Source organism: Antechinus flavipes, chromosome 3 (genome assembly GCF_016432865.1).
Source record: "Antechinus flavipes isolate AdamAnt ecotype Samford, QLD, Australia chromosome 3, AdamAnt_v2, whole genome shotgun sequence".
NCBI lineage: Eukaryota > Metazoa > Chordata > Mammalia > Dasyuromorphia > Dasyuridae > Antechinus > Antechinus flavipes.
The window spans coordinates 422201410-422214763 of NC_067400.1; the positions used below are offsets into that span (position 1 = coordinate 422201410).

Here is a 13354-nt window from a genome sequence, read left to right on the forward strand (position 1 = left end):
TAGATACAATACATATCCAAATCAAATATTAAAAAATGATAACATTTCCATCTGAACTTTGGAATTAGAGAATGATGTGAATGCCAGTGATGATTCTACTTTTTTTTTTTTTAAACAGGTTTTGTATGCTGAAATGAACTGAGCGTACATAATGAAAGCCCAAAAAGCAGAGCCAAAGCAGAAGTTGCTTTACCAATCTATCTCACATGATGGCCACAACTATTTTTTTTACTTGTGAAGATGGATGCAGAGGAGAAATTTTTTTCTGAGTGTTCATTAAGTAGTCCATGTAGCGATTAGTTTCCATCATGCTTCGTCTGCGTGCTGCTTATGAATTCTTCTGGAGAGTGTTTCGACTTGGACCTAAAACTATCAATCCTTTACTTACACAAATAAATGAATGTATAAATGAAGAACAGGTTTTTGATATAGTTGGAAAAAATAAAGCCAAGCTTTCTGAAAACCATGTGGGATATGCATGTAAGGTACTTTGGCAATTTCAAAAGGAAAAGTCCGATTTGATGAGAAATATTCCATATGTTAGAGACCATCCTCAGTTTCTTACTCTTCGTATTTTAGCTAAGGATAAAATTGAATTAATGGATGATGATACCCTGGTGGATGTATTGCATGTTATGTTAAGGTAAGCAATATGATTTTTTCTTTTTTTAAAAACTCTTCTAAATATATTTCCATATTTATGATGCTACACAAGAAAAATCAGATCAAAAAAGGAAAAAAAAATGAATTAAAAAAAAAAGGCAAGCAAACAACAGAAAAGGCAAAAATGCTATCTGGTGATCTACATTCAGTCCCCATAGTTTTCTTTCTGGATGCAGATGGCTCTCTCCATCACAAATCTATTGGAATTGGCCTGAATCATATCACTGTTGAAAAAAGTCAAGTCCATCATAGTAGATCACCATATAATCTTACTGCTGTGTACAATGTTCTCTTGGTTCTACTCACTTCACTCAGAGTCAGTTCATCTAAGTCTCTCCAGACCTTTCTGAAATCATCCAAACAATATGATTTTCAAGCTCATTGATGTATACTAGTTTATTTCATTTTTGTTTAGTTTTTTCGCTTTTTTTGTTCTTAATGGGTTTTTTTATATTTTCATCTTTTATTTTTTTATATCACTTTCATTTCTGAATGTCTTCCTCCTCACTAGGCAAAATGCCATCTTTGTTATAAAGAATAAAAAAGGGAGAAAAAACCAAATCAATTCATCATAGAATTACATGTCTATCAGTATTTATAATGTTCCATACATGTAGCCCTTCTGCAAATAAAAGAAGGAAGTGTATTTTCTCAATTCTACTCTGGGGCCAAGTTTGGTTATTATACTTATATAGCTTTCAGTTTCATTTTTCCCCGGTTACACTTTTATAATTATTGTGTATATTAATTTCCTGGTTCTATTTCATTTTCTATAATCAGTTCACATATATCTTTCCATTTTTTCTATATTTTTTGTATTTATTCTTTTTGATAGTACAATAATATCCCATTATATTCCAGCACTGCAATTTGTCTAGTATTCCTAATCAATTGACATCTTCTTTATTTCTAGTTCTTTATTATCTCCCCAAAATACTGTCATGAATATTTTGGTATGTTCAGGACCTTCCTGTGAACCTTTGCCTCCTATTAGGGTACATATTTTATATTGAGCTCTTTGACTCAGTGGGTATGGACAGATTAGTCACTTTTTCATGTAATTCCAAATTTCTTTCCAAAATGGTTCCAGAACAATCTCCCCACTCCACTAAGAGTGTATTAATGTGCTTCTCTTCAATTCTTCTCCTGTTAATTATTCCTCTCTTTTGTCATTCTTATTCTGTTAGATTCTAGTTGAAACTTACATAGGTTTTTGGGTTTTTTAAATAAGAGAAATGCAAATCAAAGCAATTCTAAAGTTTTTAAAGTTTAATTCATACCTTTTGTTCTTGGTATCCTTTCTCTACCCAAATACCCCCAGTGACTACAAAGGAAAACACTTAAGCAAAACCATATTTAACAGTGACTGACCATTTCTAACAGTGTAAGCAGCATTTTGCACTCAGAGAAGGTGGTACCTCATAGTTTATTGATTGATTGATTGAGGCAATTGAGGTTAAGTGACTTGCTCAGGATCACACAGCTAGGAAGTGTTAAGTGTCTGAGATCTAATTTGAACTCAGGTCGTCCTGACTTCAGGGCTGGTGCGCTACCCACTGTGCCACTTAGCTTCCCCTTATAGTTTATTTTTAAAAGATACTTTAAAAAACCACCTTACATGATACCCTTTTTGGTCAAGTATTAATTCACCCCTTTGTCTTCTCACTGTATGTACTTAACAACTGGTAACTATTTTCTCCTCTTGGGAAAAGTACATGGATATCCCTTCTTTGCTTATTCATACAATAATATAAAAACAAATCAGAGTTGAGGCTTAACCAGTAATGGAAGGAGCATTTATATGATTACTTCTTTGACTCACCATTTCACAAGGAAATGCTGTTAATTTGTAGATCTTGAAAATGAGGTAGAAAGATAATTTTGGGGTTGAAACAAATGCATAATGCCCCTGGGTTTATATGAAACATGGTATAGTAAAAAGACCTCTGAAGTAGGAGGGAAAAAACAAGGTTCCAGCCTTGGCTTTGTGTCTTCCTATTGATTTTGGATAATCTACTTAGCCTTTTGGTTTTTTTGTTTGTTTATTTGGATTTTTTTAAAGGACTGAGGATAATCATTCTGCCATAACTATTTCACAGAGTTGTTCTGGGAATCTAATGTGCTAATATTTGTGAAGTCAGTTAAACCTGACGTTTATATGAAGTTTTGGCCTCTCTCTCCCCAACAAGAAGATCTTTTTTGATTTCTTTCCCTACTCTCCAGCTGTTTGTGCTTCATTTTCCTCTTGCAAATTTATATCTATGTGTATTTCTTTGGTATCCACTTATTATGTTTCTATATTATTTCCTTAATATAATAATATAAGCTCCTTGAAACCAGGAGTTATTCATTTTTCATTTTGTGTCTCAAGCATCTCATATGATATATCTTATGATAGGAATCAATGCTTGTGGATTGGTTGATAGGTTGTATTATTACAGCAAACCTCATGGCTTATCTTTTTTAAAAATCAGATTTTCTTTAATTTTTTGAGAATATACCTTTTCTCCTTTTCACATCCTCCCACTCTTGTTGGGAAAACTAGAAAAACAAATTTCCTTTTACCTTACAGTTTTAACTAATTTAATGACAAAGATTTTTATTGGTGGTGTTTAGTATATTGGGAAGTTAAAACCATCTTGGAGCCAGAGAGTAAAAGCAAATAATTCTTATCATAACAGACTTACCTTGCTTAAAATCTACATTTTTATGTTAACTAGCCCAACATTTTAGACATGAAAGGCAGAATATTTAGTTGAAAGGGACGATAATTCCAATGTTTTTTAAACAGGATAGTGGATAAAAGAATTACATTTTTCCTTCTGCTGGATATTGTGCCTATTTAAATGCAACTCAAGACTTAATTAATTTTCTGTGTTGTAACATCTCACTTGATTCATATTCAGAAGAATAATATCTAGCCATATTAGACCCATTTTGTTTTTAGAAAGGTGATTTCTTTAATCCACATATAACATTTTCCTTCCCACATATAACACTTCACAAATCCTATTAGATTTATTTGGCTTGATGTTTTAGCCTGCTAGGATCTTTTGGAATCTTCTCTCTGTTCTCAGTATCTTATGTGTCTCGTCTACAGATTTGATAAATATGCTGCTTATGTTTTTATACTTCTTGAGTAAACATGAAACAGTTTAAAGCCAAACATAAATCTCAGGGAATTTCTTCTTTCCAACTTGACATTGAACCATAAGTGATTATTCTTTGGGTCTAACTATAGAAGCAGTTCTACATTGATCTAATTATATTATGATGTAACTCACATCTCATCGTCTTTTCCATAAGAATAGCATGAGAGTCTTTGTTAAATGCTTTGTTACAATCTAGCTAAATTGCATCTAGTTATCCATATTAGTCAGATTCAAAAAGGAAATGAGATTAGTGTGCCATAACCTATTCTTGATGAAGCCATGCTGTCTTTTTGTGTTCAACACTCCCTTTTTTAGAATTTTGCCAGAGTAAATGATGGCTTAAGATTTTTGTAGTAGACTCAGCCCTGGTTATTTCAGGGATTTCAGGGATATACTTGGAGATGTATTTCATTTGAGCCTGGTGTAGAAGTCCATAAAATAAGTAATCAACTGAGGTAATATTTGTGTTTAGTATAGTACCAGGTACTTAGTAGTCACTATATAAATGCTAGCTATTGTAAGGCGCTGGAGTCAAGTGAGTACCTCTAATTCTGATTGTAATGAAATGAATGAAAAACCCATCCACCTACAAAACAAAAGGTTTGTTTAATTATAAGAGGTGAAGGGCACAGTCTAGCCATTATTAAGGTGAGCACTGTTTCCTTCCTTTGGTTGCTACCCATGGTGGTACAAGGTCAGAAACCTGAGAGAAGAGTTGTTCTGGCTATTTTTGTCCTTAAGACAACCAGGAAGTCAATAGTGCAAGGCTTAGTGCCCTGAGTTTTTTAAATTTTGAGGACAGTTTCAATATCTTTTAAGGATATAAGGCAGGGCCTTAGAGTATTGTGGTCACCACCCTTTGTGTATGAATTCACTAAAGATAGCAAAATAAAGTTTATCTTTTTGTTATCATTTACCATAGTCCCATATACTCTGAGCAGCTGTCTTGTCTCTTTTTTGAACCTCTGCTTTTATCTTTTTAAGAAAACTTTTAGCTTATTTATTTTTGAAGGGTGAGATATTTACAGTTAAATGACTTACCCAAGGTCACACAGCTAGTAAATATCAAGTATTTGAGATTGGATTTGAACTCAGGTCCTTTTGACTCCAGGGTTGATATTCCACCTAGATACCCCTCCTACTACAACAATCCTTTCTCCGAGTGCCCCCAACTCCCACTTTTTGGTGTCCTTACCTTTTTTACCTTAGCTTCAACCCATTCCAAGTTTGGTTCCTGACCCTGTTCTTTCAGAGCTATGTCATACTCTTGTTTAATCCTCTGTTACTTGTCACTGTTGCCATCCTTGTACACATCTGATTTAATACTGAATTACTTGATGAGTTGGCTTCCCCATTAAGCCAATGGGGAATTCTCTGATAGTAGGGCCTGAGTTTGCCATTCTGTGTCTGTAGTGCTTAGCACAGTGCCTGGCACACAGTAGATGCTTAATAAATGCTTGTTTAGAGAAATTTCTCATTGGAATTGTTTGTCTTTATGACTGTAAGATTTCATTTTTAAGAACTTTCCATTTGTCCTAGGCTAACTTTCCTGATAGAATTTTAGTCTGTGGGATTGCAATCTTTTCTTCCTACATAGTTAATAAATATTTGGAATTAATTTAATGTAGTTCAAAGAAGTCACTAGAAGAATAGACTTTTCCTCCCCTTTAATTTATTGTGGCATTCAGAAAGGCCTCCTCACTTTTATGAAATAATACAATCTTGGAAAGCATAGGTAAATTTCTACAGTATGGCATGTTGCATTCACATACTTTAATATCCTCAGTAGAAATTAAATAAATAAATATTATAAATATTTGTATTTAATATATAAATGTGTAAAGGTGTGTAAAAGAGTGATGTTGCAGGTAATAACTAACAGTTGAGCATATACAAGGCATATGAAACAGGGAAATCTGTGTGTGCATTGCTTTCCTCCTGTGTTCCTTCAACATTTATCAGCATACTCATCATCAAAGGGAAGAAATGAACCTGTTAGAGCAATTAGGTGGCTCATTAGAGAGAGCATTGGCCCTGGAGTCAGGAAGAACTGAGCTCAAATGCAGTCAGACATTTGATGCTAGCTGTGTGTCTCTTGTTGCCTTGAAAAAAAAATAATAATTGAACCTGTATATACTGACTGCAGGGCCAGCTCTTATAGACTGCTTCTGTAGTTCTTTATGAAACATCATTGAATGAACAAAGGAACAAAATACTGAGGGATAAAAGAAGGAAAATGATTATGTAAGAAAAAATAACTTGCTCAGTTTTGTTTTATGTCTTTTTGAGCTACTAATATGTTTTCTCTTTTAATCCCAAAGGTTTGCTGTTGAGGCCCATGATCCTTTAATTGAGCACCTAGTTATGGAAGCATGGAGGAGGATAGAAAGGCAAGTATTGTGGGTAGTTTCCTTGGAAGAGGGCCTGTCTTGTTCATCCTGACCTGAACTCTTTATGGAGAGAAGAGGAACTCCTATCATAGGTTGGAGGGCCAAAAGCAAGGCCTAATGGTGAATTTATTAATAAATAGCAAAAAGGTAGGTGACAGATAAGTCCTAATTCCAGAAATACAGGTTTGTCCTGGAGCAGCAACTATCACAGGGACAGGAGAAGATTTTAGTTATCCAAAATGTGGTTAAGTTCGTTCACAAGGGCTTTATTTTCCAAAGTGACTTGCTTGGTTTACTGAAAATGTTTCCATTTCAAATCCTTGGTATTTGGACCATACAATCCCATTCCATTTGTTATTTCATTTTAAATTAGTGTAAGTTTTCTGCCATTAAAAGTGTTTTCTGAATTATTAATAACTGTATTCCTGGAGGATCAGACCCACTAAGGGTGTATCTTTTCAGGAATAACATTCTTGATGTCCAAAAAGCTAAAGGAGATTGAAATATTTAGGGACATAATAGGGCAGAGGTTAAGAGTTTTTTTTTTACCTATCTCAGAGATTTTGGTTATTTTAAATAACAAATAGCCAAAGGCCACACACATAAAAAGCAATTAATTTTTTTTTTTTTTTTTTTTTTTTTTTTTTTTGCTAATTGGGGAGGTTTGAAAGAGAGAAATTCAGGCCTTCTACTGATTTTTTTTTTTTTTTTAATGCAATTCAATAAGTGTTTGAATTGAATTGAGTCAGTTGCCCTAAAGAAAGATGAAAGCTCTCTAGTCTTTTATAAACAATGTCAACTTTCCTGTGGGTGTAGGATAAGTTAAGGGAAACTACTGATATGTGGAAAGAAAAGAGAGAAAACAGCTGAGATCAGCAATTGCTTGGTGGTTGCAATAGAGACAGTGAGTAACAGACTACATTGAAGATAAGAAAGACTTCATTGAAGATAAGAAGCTGCAAAGGTAATATTTGTTGGTATGGGCAAATCTACACCTCTCTACATGTCTCCTTGGAGGAGAGGGATAACTAATCATCTGTGGTTCACAATATAGTGAAAGGGAAAGGACATTGAATTTATAGTCAGAAAACTTGGAGTCATAGATTATCTCTACTACTTCCATCTATGTGGCTTTACACCTAATATATAATATATAATATATCCTTAATCTCTCTGATTTCCTTAGGTATAAAATGAAAGGGTTGATGGTCTGATATCTAAATCTTTCAGATTTAAATTCTTGTGTTAAATCATTCCCACCAAAGTTCCTATCATGTGCAAGTCTAAGTGCAATTTTTAAGTGGAAAAAAAAAAAAAATCTCTTAATCCATGACCTCAAGGTGTTTATTGTAACTTTTGAAGGCATTAAATCACAGCTCTGAAGTCATGACTGGGCACAAGGTTTCACACTATTATATATATAGTAATTGATAAATAAAAAAATTAAAATTGACCATGCTGTATATGACAGACCTAGTTTCATATTTCATTCTTATTTTTTGGCCTTTTTTATAGACCATTTAAAAAATGAAAAGTATAGTTAGTTTATTTCATTAATATTTTATTTTTTAATAGTTTTTTTTTATTTTTTGAGTTTCAACACTCACCTTTGCAAAGCTTAATATTCCACATTTGTCTCCTTTCTTCCCTCCTCCCCACTCTTCAAGATAGCAAGCAATCTGATATAGGTTAAATATGTGCAATTCTTCTAAACATATTTTCATATTCATCATGCTGAGTAAGTGTATTTTAAAAAGAAAAAGCAAGAATAACCTTTCTCCCCTTCCCCAAAAGAATGACAAGATAAGAACAAAGAAAATAAGCAAAAGAGGTGTTAAACATAAATTCGATATGATCTATGATCCTAGCTCCTTCAGATTTATAGATGAGGAAACAGGACCTGTGACTTGCCTAAGTTGATTAGGCTAATAGATGACATTCCTGGGAATAGAGCCCCAGTCTCCTAACTTCTAGCTCATTTTTCTTTTCATTATATTACATCTGCCTGCAGCTTTCTCCCAGGGTCTAGATGCTCATCTTTCTCTAGTCAAAGAGAAGTTGCATTAGTCTCAGAAGAGAAAATGGCCATCTATAAATAATTAATTAGAAAAAGGTAAGCTGCAAAGTTAGAAAAGAGTGAGCCCCCCAAAATGCTAATAGATTAAGAAATATCATTTCATGGGTACTCAGGTCTAAGATATCAGATACCCTTCATTATGTCATAGCTCTCAAATAGGTAACTGTAAAAAATTTTTGCAGACCTAAAGCTATGGAAACAGTAACATTTGAAGTGTATTCTCTTTTATATAGAAACATGGAGATCTGAATTGCTTATGCTGGAAAGATCTGTGTCTTTGCATCTGGTTCAGTGGTCATTTGAAAGAAGATTTTACCAACAAATGGAATTAACTAAGCCATATTATTTAATTTGGTACATTAGTAATAAAATAGGAACAAGAGTCAGAAGGTTTGAGCATTGATTCTGTGATCTCTGTGGCCAAGTCAGTTGATTTCCATGAGTTTCAATTTCTTCATCTGTAAAATCAGGGTTAGAGAATAAAGAATCTGCAAAGTCCCTTCCAGCTCTAAAGCCCTCTGATTCTCAACTCTCAGATTCTGTGATTCTAAGCATAGTTTTAGCATCTCAAGTAGCTTATTAGAACACTGACTACCATGGATGAAAAAACATTTATTAAAACATTTCTTAGTTTCCAGAGAACTTATGTAGTTCTGTCTTCTGAATCATTTTCCAGCAGTTCTGAAGCAGGTTTTTTCCCTAGACAGACATAAGGAAATCAAATGAGCTCTGTTTTAAGCAGAATAAGACCATATTAGGGGTCCTTATTTCTAGCAGTGATGCAGCTACCCAGGAAATGCAGTCTAGTGATTAGAAAAACTTCATTGTTTTCTAGAGTTTTCTAAGGTGTCATAATTGACAGGGTTCTTGCTGAGCTTAATGCTTCCAGAATCAATTAGGAGTTCCATAGTTGTAGGATCTCCCTCTACTTCCTCTTTATGAGCAGATGTGGCCAGCTCCTTGATAATAAGACTTGCCAAACTTAATTTGTTCCTCAGGTGAAATGACAGCAATAATAATGAAAACAATAATAATAGCTAATATTCACATAGTACCTTAAAATTTGTAGAGCACTTTAAAATATTGTCTCATTTTGTCATCACAACTCTTGGAGATAGTTTCTAGCATTATCGTCATTGTTTATTTTTTTCTTTACAGATGAAGGAATGAGACAAATAGAGGCTTACTGACTTGCCCAAGGTCACAATTAATAAGTGTCTGAGGTCAGATTTGAACTCAAGTCCTCTTGACATCAGATCTTATATTCTAACTACTCTAGATCCATTCTAGACACAATTTCAGTTTGGTTGTAACAATTTTTGACAATTTATTTGCTAGCCAAAAATTTAGTGCAAGCAAGATAGAATAATGAGAAGAAAGTCATTGTAGTCCACAGTATTAGTAATGTAGCAGTTATATAAAATATTTTAAATGGTGTTGAGAGATCACTGTCATTGTTTGTTTTTTTCTTTATTAAAACTTTTTATTTTTCAAAACATATGCATGGACAATTCTTCAACATTAGCCCTTGCAAAATCTTCTGTTTCAGTCCCCCTCCTCTCCCCCCCCCCCCCCCCCGCCTTTTCCTCCCCTAGATGGCAAGTAATCCAATATATGTTAAACATGGTAGAAATATATCCAATGTCTGCATGAATATTTGTACAATTATTTTGCCACACAAGAAAAACCAAATCAAATCAGAAAAAAAATGAGAAGCAAAATTAAATGCAAGCAAACAACAACAAAAAGAGTGAAAATGTTATGTTGGATCATTTCCATTGTTATAAAAAAATCATAGGAGCTTAGATTTAATGGCACATGGGATCATAAAAACTTTCATCTTGCAGCTAGAGAAAGAGATTAAAAGAGAGGTTGGGAGTTGCCCACAGTCAGAACCAGGATTAAAATGCAGATCATCTGATCCCAAGTCCATGGTTCTGTCTATTGTATCATGCTGCTTTTCATTTAAGATGTTTTTGGGAAAAGCAAAAAAACTCTCTAGAAAAGAATTTTGAAGGAAGATCACCCTATTTCTACTGTATTTTTTCTGCCTTTCAAAATAACGTAATGTAATGACTATGTTCTGGCATGTCATTTGTTTTTTCTATCAAGAAATATTTTTTTTAGAGTAATACTTTTAAATAACTTAAAATATTAATTCTTGACCATGTGCAAAATCAGTGTGGACCTCAAATTAGATAACATAAAGTTCTTTGCATATTAAAGCACTATATAAAAATACTAGCTGATACTAGTTACTAAACTTATACTTTTTTTTTGTGTCATGTGCATGTCTAGGGAATATTAACTTCACATTGTCTATAGTTTGAGAAGCAAACGAGGGGCAGCTAGATGGTGTAGTGGATAGCTGGCCCTAAAGTCGAAGGACTTAAGTTCAAATCTGAGCTCACACACTTAATACTTCCTAGCTGTGTGACTCTGGGCAAATCATTTAAGCCCAATTGCCTGGACGGGGGGAGGGGCTAAAGAGATATAGAAACAAACCTTTTTTTTTTTTTTTTTTTTTTTTTTTTTTTAAGGGTAGAGCAAAATTTATTATTTTGAAATTTACTTAATATTTTTCTCCAGTTACATTCAAAACAATTTTTAAAAAGATGTTTTAGTTCTAGTTTCTTTCCCTTATCCCTACCCACAATTAAGAAACCACATGTGAAGTCAAAACATTTCCATTAGTTAAATTATGAAAGAAAACAGGTCTCCTGCCTTAGTGAAAATAAAAACCCTCAAGAAAAATTAAGTTAAAAATAGAGAAAGAGAGATAGAGAAAGTTCAAAGAGAATGCTTTGAACTATATTCAGACTTGATCAGTCCCTGCTCTGGGTATGGATGGTATTTTTCATCATAAATCCTTCAGAGTAGGTGTGGGTGATTATACTACTGAGAATAACAAAGTTATTTACAACTGATCATCCTAGAACATTGCTATTACTTTGTATACTATATATATCATTTTATTCATGGAAGACTTTCCAGGTTTTTGTTTTTTTTCCTGAGAGCATCCTGCTTTTTATTTTCCAGAGAACAGTACTATTACATCAAAGATACTTGAAGCAGGCATTTTTTAAATAACAAAATGACTGTTTATCTATGGATACTCTAGAGTATTGACTCTCAGACTTTTGGATCTCAAAATTCCTTTATATACTTAAAAATTACTGAGGATCCCCAAAAGCTTTGGTTTTATATGGGCTACATTTATCAGTATTTACTATATTAAGAATTATAATAGTATTATTGTGAAGATAATGTTAGCCTTATCCACCTCCTAAAAGGTCTGAGAGACCCTTCGGGTCTTTGGAGTACACTTTGAGAACTGTTACTAGGCAGTTTTCCTCTTCTGGTTGAATAAATACATTTTCTCCTAACTATAAAAAATAGGCTTTTCTATAATAATACAGTATCCCATCATAGATCTATTTAAATAATTGAGTGTGTAACTGTAGTGTAAGAATATAGGTAAATTTGGGTTCCTAAAACAAAATAAGAAGTTTGGATTTTATGGTAATATCATATCAAATGGAAATTTGCATAACTGCAAGTTTGGGGTATTTTTAGATGAATTTATTTTCCTTCTCTATACATAATCATGAATTGAAATTGTCCTAATCCTTTGAAAAACGTAGAAGTTAATCATTCTAGCTCTGTGGCTCTGGGAAGTCTCTTAATTCTGCTTGCCTCACCAAAAAAAAAAAAAAAATTAATTAATCATTGATGAAGAACAAAAATGATTGCCTTGTATTTGCTAAGTTTTGGATCATCTACTTTATGTGAAAGTTATTACTAATGTTATTTCTTTTTGTTCCATATGATAGGTTTGACTTTAAAATGCTGTCAAAATTCTCCACCTGTCTAGCGTATCAACAGATGCATTTCAGTCCTTTAATGGGAAAAATAGCTGAGATTGTAAACAGGAACCTGGATTCAATGCAGGACTTAAGGTAAAGATGATAATAGTGAAATTGAATCCATCCAAATCCAAAGAGATCAAAATAATTCCCATGCAGCCTAAAGATGCATATAATTTACCATCAAATTGTATCTTTCTAGTTGTCTCCATCTGGAAATAGTTCTTTTTAAAATTGGCAAAAGAAAGTTGTTAATTTTGTTGACTGGTATGATTTAATATGCTAATTTAAAAAACCCTGAAGGTTACTTCAACTTCTTGTCCTTTCACTTAAACAAATATTTAATTGTTTCTACTATCTCCAATTTTAAACATTGTAGGAACTGTGAAGAATATATAGAATGACACTGTTTCTTATCTTTATAGAATGTTTTCTATAAAGTAAACCTTTTCTTTTCGATTTTTATCATTGTCTGAAAAGACTGTACTGAAAAATTCTCAGCTTTCTTTGTTCTAGTTTTGATAAGCGTAGGAAAGCTAAAGGAAGGTTTGAGGATATTTTGGCCAAGAGAAGAATAAATATTTGAGTGGAAGGAAAAAGTGGTGATTTTTAGTGTGATACGGAATACTAAACCAAGAATTAAGATGAAAGGGAGTGCCTTAAATGAACAGTTTTTGAAGCACAGTTTTTACTATTCTTACCTGTTGATTATAGAGTTGTGTTTTTTCTGATAAGGGAGATTAAAAAAGGACAACCATGGAAAAATTATTAAGAGCCAAGAGAAGTAATTAGCTTTCATTTATTTAATATCATTGTAACTAAAGAAGGGAAATACTAAATCATTATGATACTCATTAGTTGGTTTTTTTTTTTTTTTCATTTTTCTTCCTTTAGATTTTGTGCAATTATTGTCAACAGACATTTATTTTGATCTGCCTTCTACCTTCTTATGATAATTGGCTCAAATATAACTGATTTTATAATTACCTTTTGTTTAAAATAACTAACTTCCCTATCGGACTTCCCCCAACAATTATGATTTTTTTTTTCATTTTTAGATTTATTTAAATGGATATTTTAAGTGTTGCCCAGATTCTGATGTCTAAGTCTTTTAACCACATATACCTGTGTTGGTATAATTTTTTAAAAAACCTTTTATGTTATAGAAAATAGTTTTTTATTAAAAAATGACAGTGGTGACAAATG

At 32.9% G+C, this 13354-nt stretch overlaps 1 protein-coding gene across 1 annotated transcript in view; it reads left to right on the forward strand.

Annotated features, from left to right (window-relative positions):
* FASTKD1 (FAST kinase domains 1) overlaps window positions 1-13354 on the forward strand; it is a 50864-nt gene that overhangs the window by 15563 nt on the left and 21947 nt on the right. Inside the window, exons 2-4 of the mRNA XM_051986212.1 lie at window positions 119-643; window positions 6137-6205; window positions 12116-12241. Of these exons, the coding sequence (XP_051842172.1) occupies window positions 309-643; window positions 6137-6205; window positions 12116-12241 (530 nt within the window). The 5' untranslated portion in view covers window positions 119-308. The remainder of the gene's footprint in view (window positions 1-118; window positions 644-6136; window positions 6206-12115; window positions 12242-13354) is intronic.